Source organism: Scatophagus argus, chromosome 8 (genome assembly GCF_020382885.2).
Source record: "Scatophagus argus isolate fScaArg1 chromosome 8, fScaArg1.pri, whole genome shotgun sequence".
NCBI lineage: Eukaryota > Metazoa > Chordata > Actinopteri > Scatophagidae > Scatophagus > Scatophagus argus.
Window position 1 is genome coordinate 1,312,823 of NC_058500.1, and position 17,926 is coordinate 1,330,748.

At 47.0% G+C, this 17,926-nt stretch overlaps 1 protein-coding gene across 1 annotated transcript in view; it reads left to right on the top strand.

The window, feature by feature from the left end:
• The first annotated feature begins 11,295 nt into the window (after positions 1-11,295).
• LOC124063612 (PDZ domain-containing protein 4-like) overlaps positions 11,296-17,926 on the top strand; it is a 30,175-nt gene continuing 23,544 nt past the window's right edge. Inside the window, exon 1 of the mRNA XM_046397430.1 lies at positions 11,296-12,547. Within this exon, the coding sequence (XP_046253386.1) occupies positions 12,488-12,547 (60 nt within the window). The 5' untranslated portion in view covers positions 11,296-12,487. The remainder of the gene's footprint in view (positions 12,548-17,926) is intronic.

Consider the following 17,926-nt stretch of genomic DNA (forward strand, 5'->3'; position numbering starts at 1 on the left):
TAAAGCATGCAGCAGGGCCAGTTCTAGGCAGGCATATGTGAGGGGGCAGTCAGAAATGTGAAGGGGGCATCATGCGTACACATCATGCTCCAGCACTGTTTTCCCCCTGTGCTTATAGTAACAGTGTTTTCTTCATTGAATTGGGTTAGGAAGCTGAGCAGGCTGCTTTGGGGCAGCACTTGTTGGGGAAGGTACAGGAGAAGCAGTGCTTGCTGATGCTACAGTAGTAGTTATGCTAGCTGCTGTCTCTGATGTATTAGCAGCAGCATCATTACTACTCCTATCAATACAGACAGGAGCAGCACTGCACTTTATAAAAGCTGTGAAAAACAGATGCATTACACAGCATTAACTTTCTCTTTGTGAGCTGCTGGAAGCTGAGAGGAAAATAAGTAAGCTGGCTTTGTATTTGAAACAAAACAGTGCAGAACTACAGCCTGGTGTGCCTGAGGAAACGCTGCTGCTTCTGCTGCGTTCCATTACACTCGGAACTTGGAAAGATCTGGGTCGGAAATTCCGACTTCCGAGGTAAATGTGTTTCACTGCGCAACCTCGGAAAACATGGCTGGCCACAGTAAGTTGATGTTTGTTTGGATGTCTTCCGAGCATTTAAAATACTTCTAATGAAGTACATCAGCTACTTAAGGGAGAGAGGAAACGAGAAACGTCATATTCCGAGTGTAATTGAACGCAACAAGTCCGTGGCTGTGCTGAAACCTGAAGATACACAGCGGGGATGAGAGGAATCTGATACTGTATTGTGTCCCTTTTTCGGCGGATTTTTCCGCTATTGTAGATATTTTGTCAACTTGTAATATTTTAATTTTGTGACGATATTAAAATGTTGTTTTTTCGACTTCTAAAATTTTGATTTGAGAGGCCAAGACATTTTTGAGGGGGTGCTGCCCCCTCTTGCCCCTGCGTAGAGCCGGCCTCGGCATGCAGTCTGGTAGAGCGTGCAGATTAATTTACTGGAAAATCTACTTTTACACTGCGACATGGGCTGACTTGGACCCTGGACTTATCAGCTACGTCTTTTGTTTGTTTGGTTTTTTTACTTAATTATTTTGCCAGGCTAGCAGTGTCCCCTTCCTTTCAGTTTTTATGCTAAGCTAAGCTAACTGTTAAGCTAACTTTACTTCTGATGCAGCCTGGTGTCATGCCAAAACGTGTAACAGACCTGTCGGTTCACCGTCAGCGTGCAACGTAGCCTGCATGTTCTTCATCAACAGCAAACTTAGCTTCATCAATATGCAACATCCTGTAAGACTTTCAAAATAAAGCTCGCAGAGAAACATCAGCTGAAATGTGACGTAAGTTAAAGTAGGTTCAAGTTAAAACGTTGCAGCACAGCCTGCTTTGCGTTGTCTTCGGTCATCCCAACAGATTTACAGGCCACATGAGAGCACCTGCTTCTTCTATGCAAAAACAAACAACGGCTGGGGTGTGTGTGTGTGTGTGTGTGTGTGTGTGTGTGTGTGTGTGTGTGTGTTCACACCATGTTTTGGCTGTTTTCTGTTTCATGGATGTGTAAAGCTCTTCTGAAAGGGAAGGCTCCTCCATCTGCTGGAACTTTTGAACACTTTTCTACAATAAGGAGCTGCGGAGCATCTTCAAACGCCAGTATTAACAATTTATTGGCACCAACAACTGCAGACTTGATATCTCATGAATGATAATTCCAAAATAAATTCTTTGTAACATACATTTAGAATTCCAGCCTTGGTGACCTATTTGAAAGCGAGAAGTCTCAGCAGACTCATTCCAGCAGCCTTATTCACTAAATGTACACGAGCAGGACTGGAGCATGTAGTCCATGTTTTAGAGAGCGGAGGAGCACAAGATGTACCTCGACTGATCTTCCTCCCCTGTGTGAGGTGTATAGCACACACACGAACGTGCCTCCGACTGTGTGTGTGCGTGTGTGTGTGGAGGCCGAGCTGGTTCATCGCTCCTGTGCTGTTGGCTCATGCAGCTCCACCTCTGAACTCTGATCAGTGTGTGTGGGCTGCCGAGGTGTGAACTGTGTGGGATAGCAGCGTGATCACACTCTACATCCGAGGCTAAACGTACAGGAGATGTGCGCAGGATTCACAGCATTTCCACATAGCAGCGTGTCCCGTTTCAGGAGATAACGGACCCTCCAGGAAACGCAAAAACACCACTGGCCACGTTAATTCTGTGCCGTTACATAAATGAGCATCGCGGCGAACTGAAGGCCAAATTACCTGTGCAAAATAAAAAAAGAATAGCACACTGGGACGCATAATGAAACAGAGGTCCGTTGGCATGCTCAGAGCTGTGGAGGCCCAGTCTGTCTGAAGACTGCAGGGGAGGGAGGACAACTTCCTCTGCTGTAATCCTGACAGATTAGATGCTTCACAGCCAATGGAAACACTTTGAGCAGGTCAGAAAAGATCTGATTAAATACTTTAGGTGAAGCAGTTAAATTGGAATCTCTGATCAGAGAGATTTCTGAGGCTGAAGACGTATCGTCTGTGCGAGACGTGAGCTGCTGCTTTCCAAAAAACCTTCAAAAACTGCACGTTGGATTAATGGAAGGCAGTTTGGTTTCCACGTTAGATGAAAACGTTATGTTTTCTACTAGAATGAAATGGAGTTGGGTTTAGTACAGATGATGTTTGTTTCACTCTGGGAAGACAAATCCAGGAAAAAAAGAGAAGGAAAAGAGGAAGAGGAGCCAAAAGGGAGGCAGGAGGCGGAAATGAAGGATAACAGGTGTAGGTGAGAACATGTTTCACGTTTCTCTGCTTCCTACACACCGTAAATACACTCAACACTGCATGTATAAAATAACAGAGCTTCATCGTCCTCACAGAGATTCACCAACACAGCAGTGTGTCGTCTCCTCACCAGAACGCCTCACATACTGGACTACAGTGTTCACTGCTCTGCTGCCCTCTAGTGGACAAAATCCGAAATGCCCGTTTAATAATAGGCTTTGTTTTACATTAAAGATGATGTGACTCTTGCTGTATTTTACTTTTTGGGATGAACCAATGTCCCTCCACCTCTGTGGGGAGTTTGAATTCATGATGAACTGACAGACGGAAGTATCCAAGTACATTTACTCGGCTACTATCAGCAGTCAGTTGGAGGCACTTCACCTTTACCTGATCATTTCAAGGCAAAAAATTAATTTAATTGATAATTTAATTTATCTTTAAATGGTCGAGAATTCATGATGTAAAACACTGATTTGCTTCAGAAGTCCAATGACAGTGCAGTAACTCATTTCAGACTCAGGGTGGCAGCAGCACCTTTCAAACCCAAGCAGCACATACAGAACAAAGTGAAGAAGAGGCAGTGGAACCACTGCACAGCACCTGCACTGATCACCTGGTTCACACAACTGAAATCCTGTGTTAACTCAGTTTAGGATGACATGGAAGATCTTTGGTGTGACAGAAACATGTTTCCTTTTCATTCCCCTGTCATATTAATGTCAGAGAAGCTGACACTCGTGTTAGCCTGTTAGCTTTAAACCAGGTAACAGTGGGGATAAATCCCCTCCTCCCTTAACACCTGCAACTCATCAAAGATAAATTTTAACATCCAGGGAGTATAAATTAATAAAAGCTTTCACTGTGCATCCTGCTGTGTTTAACTGCAGTGAAATGAAGTACATTTACTGCACTGCAGTAAGCTTGCAGACTCACCTGCTCCCTGGTTGGTCTTTCAGATGCACACCTCTTCCTGACACCTGCTGTAAAGCTCCAGGAGCAAACCATTCACACAGTGAGGAGGGGGGTGGAAACAACACTGATGTGTGAAATTGTGCCTTTCTGTTTGATAGTCAAACACATGTAGTATTTGTTCTCATGGACAAAGTTACCATTACATTATATCTTTGTTTCTGTTGTTTTTCTGTATTTTGATATTTATGACATCATGCCCCCCCCCCCCCCCCCCCCCCCCCCACACACACACACACACAACGCAAAGAAAAACAAAAAAAAACCCAAACTCAACAGCGATGTCTCTCTCCAGAAACCGTGACCCAGTTACTCAAAATACTCCACAGTCCTTGTTGTGAGCAGTTTTATGTAGGAACTATTTTCTTTTGGCATCACTACGCAGAAGGAAGCACTCATCTACTCTTGTATGAGTCACTTTAAAATGTTGTGTGTGTTTTACTGGCTTTTAGCTGTGTTGTATTTCTAAAGATGGTCAGAAGATAGGAACGTTCAACACTTTCAGACAGCACTCGGGAAACATCAAAATGCTGTTGGGAGATTCACGTTCCAGCTCCCCCGAGGAGGAACTCTTACTTTGAAAGGCCGCGTGACCTTTCCTCCACAGCCACCTTCAGGACACGCTAACATAACTCAAGTCAATTCAACTCAGCTTTATTGTCAAATATGCTACACGACATTAAATGAGCAGGGGAAAGTGGAATGTGCAGTCCCTGAGTTCAGTGTGTGTGAATGTTGTGTATGTATGTGTGTGTGAGAGATTGGGGTGTCGCACTGTCCCTCCTCATGTGCTGATTGGTTGTTTGCGGAGGGGTCGACGCGTCATGCAGTGATTGGTCAGCTGAGTCTGCCCACACTGAAGCTGATCCGTCTGTTTTACAGTCTCATCTTAAACATAAAACTGGATGCTCTTATAACATGTTAGTACTTTAAAAACTTGTCCTTCTTCCCTAAAGAGTCAAAATCTTCTCATCGGCCAGAACACGTCTTGCTCCAAAAATGTCCCAAAAATGTCTTCACCTCGGAACAATAAAACACGTTAAAATGCTGTGACTTTATCAAAAGTTAAAAACGTCCTTACGTCCTCTTTACTGTCCTTCACTGAAATGTCCTCCCTTTGTCAAATTGTCTTGACTGTCTCCGACTAAAACTGATTTTCTGAACAACATTCCTGACGTGTGATCGAGGCAGATCTCTTATTCCACCCTATCTTTTAATTTTATTTTGGAATAAATCAGCAGCCGCGTCGTCTCTGAATGCGTCCTACTTCACAAAGATAAATTGAAAAGATTCGAAGGTGAAGGCGTGTGAGGGAAATCAGATTTGGACGTCCACCGTTGATCTGTTTCGCTGGGGCGTCCTGTGGTTGAGAAATAAACACGAGATGAGCTGAGCTGATGGGGCAGCTTCCCTCACTCCATCACCACCTCCACCTCCATCACTCTTCTCTTCATTTACCTGCTTTATCTTTAATGATTTATTTTCTATTCTCTTCACTTTCCCTCCCACTCTTTTCTTCCTCCCACACACTCCTCCTCGTCACAGCCGGATTGAGGTCTGATGAGGGGGTGGACGCTTTGCTGTCCCCACAGGTGGACACGGGACACTGTGTGGTATCCAGGTGGACGCAGAAAAGAAAAGACAGGAACTGCAGGCCTCCAGTCTCTCGTGCCAAAGTCAGAGCTCCGAACCCTCACCTTCTACAGTCCCCCATGCAGGACAAACCAGACTGCACACACACTGCTAGCTTGGGCGCTAAAGGGACGGATGGCTGAAACAGTTCAATGAAGAGAGATTTTTTTGAATACTGACTTCATCTGACTTACATCCAGATGAAATGCACACTTTGGTTTTGAGAAGGTTGTCAAACAGTTTGATGTGTGAGAAAACCTAATAAACCAATATGAATGTGTGTGTGTGTGTGTGTGTGTGTGTGTTTTAAAGGCAGACTCTCCACTCTGCTGGTGTTGAACTGTCACCTCGTCACATCGAACCCCCGGCTGTGTCTCTGCGTGTGAGTGCATATGCAGCATGCAGGCTGTGTATTTGATGATGCGTGTGTGTGTGTGTGTGTGTGTGTGTGTGTGACCTCTTATCTCCACAGTTGATTGGAGAAGCTTTCAGACTGTCAGCATGTGAAGATTACAGCCTGTGTATGTTCTGCAGGCCATTAATGCCTCCCCTGACACACACACACACACACACACACACACACACATGTGCACACACACGTGCACACACACACTCTCTTGTCTCGTCTTTCTCTCTGTGTGCGCTGCGACTGAAAACAGGAACCAGATCTCAAAATCACACTGAAAAGTCACAAATGAAAAGAATAAATAAAGCAGAGTGACGTGAAAATGTGTGTGTGCGCAGTCACACTGATCAGTGATAGGCTGACTGTCACCCCCAGCACAAAGACAATATTGGACCTTATTTCTGCTTTGACAGAATGTTTTCTGCCATTCGCTAGAGTTAGAGTTATTTGATTCATATCATGATGTAAGACATTCAGTAAAAAAGAAATCAATAAATCAATCAATAAAAAGGCCTGAGGGGTGGGGAGGGGGGGTAATATTCAGATAAAAACACTCGGAGATTAAAGTCATAAATTTACAAGATAAAGTTACAGTTTTGCGAGGAAAAACAAATCAGAAGGTCTTTGAGATTAAATTCACACATTCGTGCTTTTATTATTCATTTGTCTTATTGTGAAGGAGCCTCACGAGACGCTCGCCGTGTTCACCGCCACGCTCACTTATGGCTGCTTTACCGCAGTCATTTTCTTGCTCTGTGGCTGCTTTGGTGGACGGATTTTGAGATTTTGCCATGAAAGTAAACTTAATGCCAAATGTTGTTCATGACTATTGGACATAAATGATCCTGGCCTTTCAAATTAATGCAAAAACCCTGAACGCAGCAGGACATGATTAACTCCCACTGACATCCAGAGACTGATTAAATACTTCCTGTAATCTTGGACCATCTCAAACATGCAGGAGGCATTCAGGTGCCCGTCAGCTGTGATCAGTTGTCTTTCTCGTCCTCTTCAGTTGCTGTGGTGTACCTCACAGTCCCATCCTGGGGCCTTTCTGATTTTACAGCATTGATCTTCCACTGGTGTATTTATTTTGTACATTTACCATCACGCAGCTGCACATCTTCAGCGTCGCTCGAGGACGTGAAATGCTGGATGACTAGTTTTCTTCAGCTAAATGTATGTGGGACAGATGTCCCTGCTGTCCGTCCCGAAAACACACACTCCCTGAACTGTGCGGCACACAGGAAAGCACGAACAGCCGTTGGTGTGGTCACATGACGAGGCAGAGGGACAAAGTGTTGTGAGCTGTCTGTCACGCCGTGTTGACGCCTGAACATTTCTGCTTCCTGTCACAACAAAGAAATCCTGCAAACACTGAAGCTAAACCACAGGAAACACACGCAGCACAGATAACAGAGAGTCGACTGTGTGCAGGAGACTCACACATATGTGTTATATATGACACACACACACACACACACACACACACACACACACACACACACGCACACACGCACACACACAGTCTACATGCTAAAGTGAAAGAGATAAATGGATGTTTGGGCAGCAGATTCGCTTGAACACACATGTCAACATCAACAGTTTGAGTCAACAGACACACAAGCTCAGTGTGTGTGTGTGTGTGTGTGTGTGTGTGTGTGTGTTACACACGTACCTGTTTGTGTGCTGTACGCTTGGACGCGTTGGATTTCCGTTTGTGTGTATAAGAAGAAACACAAGAGACCGTTTGTGTTTAAAAAGCGTGTTTATGTTTGTGTATTTCACTGTGTGTGTCTGTGTGTGTGTGTCTGTGTGTGTGTGTGTGTGTCTGTGTGTGTGTGTGTGTGTGTGTGTGTCTGTGTGTGTGTGTGTGTGTCTGTGTGTGAGTGTGTGTGTGTGTGTGTGTGTGTGTGTGAGACAGTGTTGACAGTGCAGAGCCCCCCCTATGTAATTACTGTGTTGACCTGATAAACTGCTCTCACAGGACTCATCGTCAGCAGGGAAGAGGAGGAGGAGGAGGAAGATGAGGAAGAGGAGGAAGGGTGGAGGAAGGGTGGATGGACAGAGGAAGGAGTGGAGGAGGAGTGAAGAAGAATTAATGACTGGAGGAGGAGAGGATGAGGACAGGGGAGGTGTGTTGATTCACTACTCTGACAGCAGAGATGCATTTCATATCTGTCTCACACACACACACACATGCACACACACACACACACACACACACACACACACACAGCTGACCTCATCCTGCCACACAGGCTGCTTCCTTCACTCACAGGAAGTTGTATTGTGTACAAAAGTCATGCTGGCAGCCGTGTGAGTTTGTGTTTAGGTAACACGGTGCTTTAAATGCTGCTGTGAGCGTGTTAACATTCTGATCAGGTGTATTGATTGCTGTTTGATGCCCTGCTGCTCGCACAACAGTAAGAGTCATCACCAAAGTCATCAGGGGGCCTCATCTGGAAACCACGAAGCACTCTAAGAGATTCATGCTGAGATGAGGCATGTGAACGCAGCACGACCGAGTACCGATTCACGTTAAATCGGTCGGGGCTGAATTTCAGTTTGGACCGAGCGTCCCTGAGTCGTGTAGAGACGGCGCAAAGACCTGCACGTGTCCAACTCCATTAGTCAGCCATGCTCGCTAAGCGATGGACAGCAGCTGTTTTTGCAGTTGCCTAGCAACAGCAGAGGGACGCTTCCGTGCCGTCTGCCTGTACAGCGTTGTGCCTGTGTGACTACATCAATTAAAAATCAATACTTCCTGTTGCGGCTCTGTAACGAGATCAGAGTGCTGGTCCTGATGCTGTGGAGCCCCACAAACCAGTCAGTGTCTGGGCGTCAGCGCAGCAGGACGTCCAGCTTTTAGGAGGAGTTAATAAAACACACATCATATGTTTGTTAGTGTCGTTTTAGTGTGTTTATGTGTGTTAATGTGAAATAATTCATGAACATCACATCTGTTCATCTGTGTGTGTGTGTGTGTGTGTCCTAACAAACAAACCCTGCTGTCATTCATATGAGTCCAATTTAATGGAATGTGACCGTCCCCGTGCGCCCCCCGGACAGCAGACGTGGAAAACAGCGTGCTGGGTGTGTTTAGAGCCGCGAAGAAGAAGACACAGAAACGTGTTGACACGCGTGAAAGCCGAGTGTCACAGAGATGAATGAACAGGTGAAGAACAACGAGGAGAAAGAGACACGAGAGCAAAAGGCAACACGGGAGGGGAGGGGACGAGCAGGAGGGAGGGAGGAGGAGGAGGAGGAGGAGGGGGGAGGGAAGCCATCGCGGAGGGGCAAATGAATTGCCGGCTGGAGGTTATTGGCTGGCTGCGCCGCCGCGGACGGAGGCTGCTGTTGTTCCGGGATGCTGCAGAAGAAGAGACAGCAGCGCGCTGCAGATCCGCGGGCTGATCCACCGCCTCCGCGTCCCGTCACACGCCTGTGAAGAGCTGCTCAGAGCGGGAGGGAAACACTGGGTCTGTGCCGCTGGAGGACCGGCTCCTGTGGGAGGACTCGCTTCTGGTTCCCCCTCGTGAAGCCTGTGGAAGGTGCGCCGGGAGGGTCGGCAGCAGCAGGGGGGCTCACAGAGCTGCTGGAAGCTTCTCGCTCTTTCTGCAAGTAATTTGTGTGATTTTCTTACACTGAGAACATTTTAACTTGTTCAAATATGAACCAGTTTGTTTGTTTTATGCAGCATGTGATTGTGGTGCAGACACTCATTTGTGTGAATTATAAATCAGACTGAAACCGATGAGTTTCTTCCATGACTGATGAATCTGCTGATTATTTCCTTCACGTATTGATTACTTGTCAGAGAACAGAAAATATTCTCATCATAATTCAAGGTGATGTTTTAAAGCCCCTTGTTTTGAGTCCAAAACTCAGGAATATTCAGTTTAGCTCAAAGAAAAGCAGAAAATTCTCCAAACTGATTCATGGACTTTTGCAGTGAAAAAAAAAAGATCAAAATTGTTGCTGATCAGTTCACAAACTTTATGGCTTCAAGCAGAGCAACACCTGCACTGAAATCTGTTAAAATATCTTCGTATTCTGGTTCAGTCAGAGAGTTTAAATTTGGATCGTTTTCAAAAAACCGAAAACACCTAAAAAAAGAGAATTTGGCAGAAACGTCCTGTGAAAGAGTCACAGGACCGAGTCACTCTGCAGATCCTCCAGACGCCATGAAACGGACACTCTGTGTTTGTGAAAAGTCGTCCTCAGCGCTGGAGTTTGTGTTGCCTGATGAATGAAGACTCCTGACTTGTGGTGAAACGTCTTCCTTCAATCGGAGAGGAAATCAAACACTTCAGTGTGTGTGTGAAAACTCTTTCTCTGTGTTTGTGTGTGCAGGAGCAAAACTGAGCCGGACTTAACCTTCATGGAGAAATGAAGGAACAGCAGAGGAAATGGAGGGATGAAGGCAGGGAGAGAGGAGGAGAGAAGGCTGACGGTCGCAGCATCTAACAACAACTCAGTGTGCCCTCCCTTCCTGAGAGAGGAGCAGGAGGAGGAGGAGCAGGAGGAGGAGGAGGAGAAGGAGGAGGAGAAGGAGAAGAAGGAGGAGGAGGAGGAGAAGGAGAAGAAGGAGGAGCAGGAGGAGGAGGAGGAGAAGGAGAAGAAGGAGGAGCAGGAGGAGGAGGAGGAGAAGGAGAAGAAGGAGGAGCAGGAGGAGGAGCAGGAGGAGGAGGAGAGTAAAGTGAGTTTCATGGCAGGTGGAGGACGGCAGCACCTGCGAGGTTTCCTCAGGCACTCGGTGTGTTTCCTATCTTCTTCCTTTTCTCGACGTTTCTCTGACATTTGTGCCTTTGCAACACTGACGGGGATCCCGCAGAGGCTTGGCGGGTGTCCGACAGGTGCGGCTGACAGGTGTGCACAGGCAGGTGAATTCAGGTCCAACGTGCCGGTGTTTGTGCAGAGCGTCTGTCATCCCTCTGCAGGCTAAGCGTCTGCGGGTGATGAAAAACCCGAGGGAGGGACATTCTGTCTGACCGCCGACGTGACAGAGCAGAGGAAAGCTGGACATTAGAGACGAAGAAGAAAAAGGACGAGGAACCAAGCAGCAGTGACTTCATCGACTGAAGGACTAAAGTCTGGACCAAAAAGGTCCAGAAGTGAGAACAAGACTTCAGCAGAAAGTGCAGCAGGTGATCGAGCCTTAACTGAAGTCCCGAGCATCAAACTGATCGATGCCATTGATTATTAATGACACACACGCAGTCAGGCAGTTTGTGGATGAGGAGGCAGGTTGTCCAACATGAGACAAAAGGAGCCGTGAGGACGTGGACTTGTTCTGATCCACCATCAAATCTGACTGCACCAAACTTTCTGTGGAGAGAAATTCAAGCACAAAAAAACGACAGAAGTTCAAAGAGGTTCAGCGGCTCTGAACTGGCGTTCGGTCCAGAAAGCACAGACTCCATTTTCACTTTGACAGAAGGTTCAGGTGCAACACATGCATTTCTGTGCGACTTTTTACGATGACTTTAGGGACGCTTTTGTATCAGTTCAGAACAAACAAACAGAAGGTCCGTCCAAAGTGCACACTGATGGAACATCCGCTCGAACGCAAACGTTTTCATTTGAGCTGCAGAACGTCAGATGGAACGTTTGACTTCGTGGCACAGAAACAGAAGATTCGTGTGCCGATCCTCCCTCGAATCCTCTTCAGCTCTTTGAAAGTCGCCGAGGTTCACATGAATTATTATTGAACTGAAGTGAAAGGTTTTCCTCCTCCTTCACGGCCTCGCCGAAACAGAAAACTGAAGATGTTTCGTATTTTTCATTATGTCATTTCACTGCAGTTTGCAGGAAGACACTCAGTTAAAGCTGGACTCCACTTGGACAGATTTTTAGCTGTCCGAGGCTCAAATCTTCCCTCCTGTTTCAAGCTGGACTCTTCTGAGTTCACTCAGCACATTAAATATTTGGCGTGAACAGCGTTTGACTGCACGCTGAGGAAGCACACACACACCTTCATCCTCCCGTTTCATCCCGCCATCATCCCCATCGTTTTCTGGGACGCCCACAAACCAACTGTTTCTACCTCGTCCTCGTCCGCGTCCGCGTCCTCGGCCCCTGCAGGGCTGAAACAATCTGCTGAGCGTGAATAGGAATGAATTTTTCAGCGTGATGAGGAGACTCTCGCCTCCTCCTCCTCGCCGCCTGCGGGACAGCACATAAAAGCTGTTTACCGTTGGAGAAACCACAAACGGGAGCTGAAAGACGTCCCGTCCCTTTTGTCTTCTGTTTCATGGCTGACTGAGTGTGAGCACAAAAACATCTACAGACGAGCCTTTTGCTTTTGTTCAGAGTGACAGACGAAACAACAGGAGGCGAACTCTGAACATCCAGCAGCGTGTCGAGAGGTCTGAGGAAGCTTTTGTAAACTTCATGAAGCACATTTGGGGATTTTGTTCTGAGCGAACACAACAGCAACCCAAAGCTGACTGAAAATCCACTGACGCACCACAGACGACACTCGCTTTTATATCTGTGAGGTGAACCAGGAGAACAGCAGACTTGTCTCGTCGCTTGTCCCGTCTGTGATGCGTTTGGACTGACTTCTCTGAGGATTTATTGTCAGAATTCACGACAAATGAAGCATCAGTTTTTTAATGTTTTGTGTGGGTCAAAGGTCAGAAGCTGATAAACGAGACAACAGACAGCGAAGAGGAGGTCACGGGTCAGACGGACGAGTGAGAGACGAGAGGACGAGTCAGACGCCATCATGGGCTGCAACATGTGTGTGGTCAGACGGCCGGAGGAGCAGTACAGGATCATGTTCCAGGTAAGAAGTCGCTCATGAGACCGCGTCAAGGCCCCCAACGTCCTGTCGGCTTGTCACGTGGTGAGCGCAGACCGAAACCTCCAGTGTTGTGCTGGGATCTCAGACCTGAGTGGGAGTCTGGCTGTAGGCAGCTTGTGAGTCTCAGAAAGACAAAACGCGACTGCAGTGATGGAGGAAATAATCTAATCCAAACAGGTTCAAGTCCTCCTGGTGAACATCCTGTTTGATCCTTGTGCCTTTGTTTCAGACAGGCAAAGATCCGGGGGTCAGGGCTCCACTTCATGGTGTTAGACAAATCCCACAAGAGACACAACAATCAACAATCCCCCAAACCCCTGCTGGGGTTTTCACGGGGAGGAGGGACAGACTAGAGAGACACAAGACAGCTAGTAAAATCAACCAATTAATGATCGATTACTGTTAAGCTACCAGGCAGGATGAAGTAATTAACATTATCTCCATCTTCAGCAGCCCCAGTAACATGATGGGCACATTAATGCATCATTAATTATAATTCAATTAGAAAATAAATATGTTTCTGAAATGGTCCTGGCTGCACATGAGCTACTTTTACGTTTAGTACTTCAGACGACGCTTTTACTGATGGGAGGTTTGGATTTTAGCAGCATTGCTTCTTCTGCTTCAGTATATTTCCTCCAGCACTGGGTGCAGCTCAGCCCAGTTTGATCTGACGTCCCTCAGCGGGACAGCAGAGCTCTGTATGTCCGTTTGGGATCGTAGTGTTGCTTAAACACTGACCGTGCTAACAGGAAACGAGCTGGCCGCAGAGGAGCTGAAAGTAACGCCTGTGACAGACTTCAGAGAGCGTCTGAAGCGGACGGGAAAACGTCCATCTGACGTTTCAGTGCTGAGACTGTGAGCGCTTCAGTTGTTGGCTCAGCGAGCGAACCTGACTGCTCCATCACAGCAGACTACAATTAATATTTATGTGGTTTTAAGTGATGTTCTGTGACTTAACACACGGGCAGCAGTTTGCTGACTGTCGACGTGAAATGGTCGAAAAACTGATCTCTGCGAGGGCTTTAAGGGAGGCTCCCTGCGTGAAGCTGCAAATGTTTCCCCAAAAAGAGCACAAAGCTCAGCTCTTTGTGAATAAATGAAGTCGATGTACTATAATAACAAACTCCACTGGGATCTTCGGTTCGGTTCTCGAACAGGCTGAGATCGCTCTGCGTGTCGAGATCAGTGTGAGAATTCAGCAAAAATGTGTCAGGACAGCATCTGAGGAAAGTCTGAAGCCGCTAGCAGCACATGTTTATGGAGGAGCTGCAGGCCTGAGCTGAGGCTTTACACTCACACACACTCACACACACTCACACACACACACGACACACTTCAGTACGCTCTTTTAGGGAACTTCTCTTGTTGCTCCTTCATTACAGTCAAATCTGTGTTTTCAAATGACCTGAATCTCATATTAATAGAATCACCACCTCCACCTTAATTGTCTCTCTGTTCATACTTGGCCCATAGCAACAGTAACTAAGAGAAAGGAACTGGATTGGACTCTCCAGTCCAGTCACAGCTTGAGCATCGTGTGGGAGGAAACAGCAGCTGGAGGTGGCCGTCGTAGGAAAAATGTCACCTGTGCGCGCACATGCGTGTTTCAGAGTCTGGTCCGTGTGATGCTGCAGAGATTCAGGACGTGGAGGGTCTCTGCCTGGGTTGGTGCCTCAGGCTCACACTCTGCAGCTCTGAGCATGGACTGGAGCTTGTCAGGCCTTAAAGGGTTTGGTCGGGTCTGGCTTTGTGTCACAGAGGACTGAGGGGGGCGGCTGCGGGGTAACCTGGACTCTTACTGCGTGGCTTTGTTGTGCAGCTGCTGGGATTCTGTGGCTGACGCCCTGATGGCCAGAAAACCTCACTGGCTTCACAGACCCTGTGTGAGGGCTTAAATATCAGACAGCACACACACACACACAGTAACATCATGACCGTCTTCACCAGGTCACCTCTGGAGAAGCTCACACACGCAAACACACACACACACACACACCTGGGATTGACATTCACTACAGCCGTCGTGTCCTGATTGATTCAAGCTCGCAGGGACTTACAGGCAGACATTCGCTCATCAAACTGCTGCGTTTGTCGCTTTGTCTTATGACCGAGTGCCAGTGGGAGTCACTTCCTCTGGGGGTGTGTGTGTGTGTGTGTGTGTGGATATTCCTACTGAACAGCTTCTGATTGTTGCTCATCTTTGTCTTAGGAGTGGATCAAGATGTTGATGCACTCAGAGTGTTCCGAAAATGAACTTCTTGAGTGTCTTCTGTTTACCTGTGGCGTGTTACAAACTGGAGGCTTCTGAGCAGTGAACCACAAGGTGCTGCTGTCCCATCCGCTTCGAAACGTGAGTGAAGCTGATGAGGTAGAACATGTTGGCTTCATGTGCTCCACTCATCGCGTTCAGTTTTATGGTTTACACAGCAACAGACTTTATTGGAATCAGGCTCCCTCTTCACACACACACACACACACACACATAGAGTGCCCTCTGTCACCTTGGCTGTGTATTACAGACCTCATTAATCTCTCACACACACACTCGTAGGCCATTTTCAGACGCGGTTTTGCAGACTGCGAACAGACTGGACGGACTGACATGATTGGGTGAAAACGTATTGGGTCTGTGACTTTGCTTTTTGCACTGAGGGCACCAAAACCAGAGTCAGAAGAGAGCGAATATTCATCAGCAGACTGGTCAGGTGGACGCCAACATGAAAGTGGACGATCGAGCTGGATGTGTGAGGACGCGGCCGTTTGCTAACACGTTAGCTGTTTCATTTCACTGCGTTTCTGCTCCAGTGAAGGTCCAGTTATTCACGTGAAGACTGGACTGAGCGGTCTGGTGTCTTTGGGTGGTATAAGCACTCCAATATGCTGCTGAGTGTGACTCATGTGCAAACAGACTCTTTAAGATTTCCCAGTGGTTTTGCTGTCATTGCTGAGCTCCAGTTAGCCCGAGGTTGCAGTGATCCATTTGATCCTGTTGTGAATGGAATCCACTTCCTCTTTGAGAGATTTGTTTTCCTCAGCAAGCTGCTGGTTTGTCCCACGCTGCCTCAGAGCATTTGAACACCTCTCCGGTGGCTTCAGGCTGCGTCTGTCTGAGCGAAGCTAAACGGCTGCTGGGAAGCAGAGAAAATGTGACCGTCTGAAGTGCAAATCAAACGTGTGTGTGATTCTTCTTTCCTCTTGCCAGAATCTGTTTCTTTTGTCCTCCTCTTCTCTCTCTCTTCCTCTCGTCCGTCTGACCTCTCTCTTCCTCCCTTTTCTTTATTCACCTCTCCCCATCGTCAGTTTCTGTCCTTCAGGTTTCCTCCTTTTCCCTCCCCACTTCCTCCTCGTTTGTTTTTTCCTGCTGTAGACCACCTTACTGCTCTGTCTGTTGTGTGTGATGCTTCTGGGCAGCAGGTAGACACTGAAAAAGGTTGCGTGAAGAGTGGAGGAGGAGGCTGTGATGCTGTTTTGTTGTGATGAAACTTCATCCAACTCCTCTTCATCTCGCCCTGTCTGCTCTCTTCCTCCTCAGCTTCTCCTCTCTTTCCAATTCTCTCTCGCCTTCCTCTCGTTTGTCTCTCTCTGTCAAGTCCTCTCCCTCTTTCTCCCCTCGTGTTTCTCCTTTCCCTTCCTCCACCTCCTCCACACACACACACACACACAGACACACACCCTCCGTCTCCATCAACTCTTCCCCTCACCTTGCTGTCAGATTTGTCTCAGTGGGATGCTGTTGCCGCGGTAACCGAGGTCATTAGGGAAACTGTATTTATGCTTTCTCACACTGGAGCTGGCAGTTCGGCTGTAATGAGCACACACACACACACACACACACACACACACAGATAGGAACCCTCCCCCTCCCGGCTGCTTTGCTTTGTCCATGGCAGTGACAAGACGAGCTAAAGATTAGCTAAAGATAAAATACAGCTGGAAATAAAACTAAAAGCTAAAAATTAGAACGGGTACGAATCCTCAGATAAAATAAATACAGTTAGCGTAACGCTGAGCTGTAGGTGTTCTACATTTTTATAAAATCTGCTAATTCGTTTTGAACATGGATAACCATCTCGTATGTGCACGTTTAGAGCTGGCCTTGAATTTAGTTTAGCTTAGCATAAAGACTGGAAGCAGAGGGAAACGGCTAGCGTGGTTCACGGCACCAGGCACCGTGTCTCAGTCATTTAATCCATATACAAAGAGAAGTGTGAAAACAGTCTGGGGTTTTATGAGGAGTTAAATGTGTTAACTAGTTAGCAGTTACTTGTTCGCTGAGCACAGCCCATCTTCCTGACCAAGGAGTGAACATTTGTCAGAAGACATCATCAAATGGTAACTTCCTCTGAAAACACAAGATGGACTTCGGACAGAGTCTTGATACCTGTTCCCTCTGCTTCTTTTTGCTAAGCCAGGCTGACCCCGTCCTTAGCAATCAACAGCAACGCTACATGGCTAACTTAGCTAACATAGCTAACAGCAGCTAAGCTAAAGATAACTACAGGTGAGCAGCTTGTACCCTGGTGCTGCCCCTTATTGGTTTCCCATGACCTTTGAGAGACTTTACACATTGCGCCTTTAAAAAGAAGAAGAAGAATCATCTTTATTGACAGTATATATATTTTTACATCCACACACTGAATTCGTCATCTGCATTTGACCCATCCTTAGTTTAACACACACATGCAACACCCGGCAAATTACATGCAGTGAAACACACACAGGAGCAGTGGGCAGCATCAAGCGCCCGGGGAGCATATTGGGGGGTTAAGTGCCTTGCTCAAGGGCACATCAGCCGGCAAATGGAGGGGGGGAGCATTTTTCCCATTAATCGCTCCAACACACCCAAATTTTTCCTGCCCGTCCGGTGGGGGAATCGAACCGGTGACCCTCCGATCACAAGCCGCTTCTCCAACCTCTAGGTCTCGCATGTGCATGTTAAGAGCTGGCCTTTGAAGCTTAGCACAAAGACTGAACGCAGAGGGAAACGGCTAGCGTGGTTCACAGACTAACAGGTACTGTGTCTCAGTACACATTGCATCTTTAAAGTGTCAGCGTTTATCATCCCACAAAATAATATTCAAAAATACACAAGTCTGCAGTTTTACTGTTGGCACTTTGCATATCATGATGCTGATTCTTTTAGTTAAACTTGAAACTTGGAATTGAGGGATCAGAGAGTATTTTTACACTGTGGCGTCCCTCCTGATATGTGCAGTGAAGGAAATGCATGCACACACACAAACACACTCTCCAGCAAAACATCTGCATGACAATGAGTGTTTGAGAGACGCTGCCAGACTTTGTTATTTGTAACGGCGGTTCAGCTCATCGGATGAACCCCAGGAGGGAGATGATGGA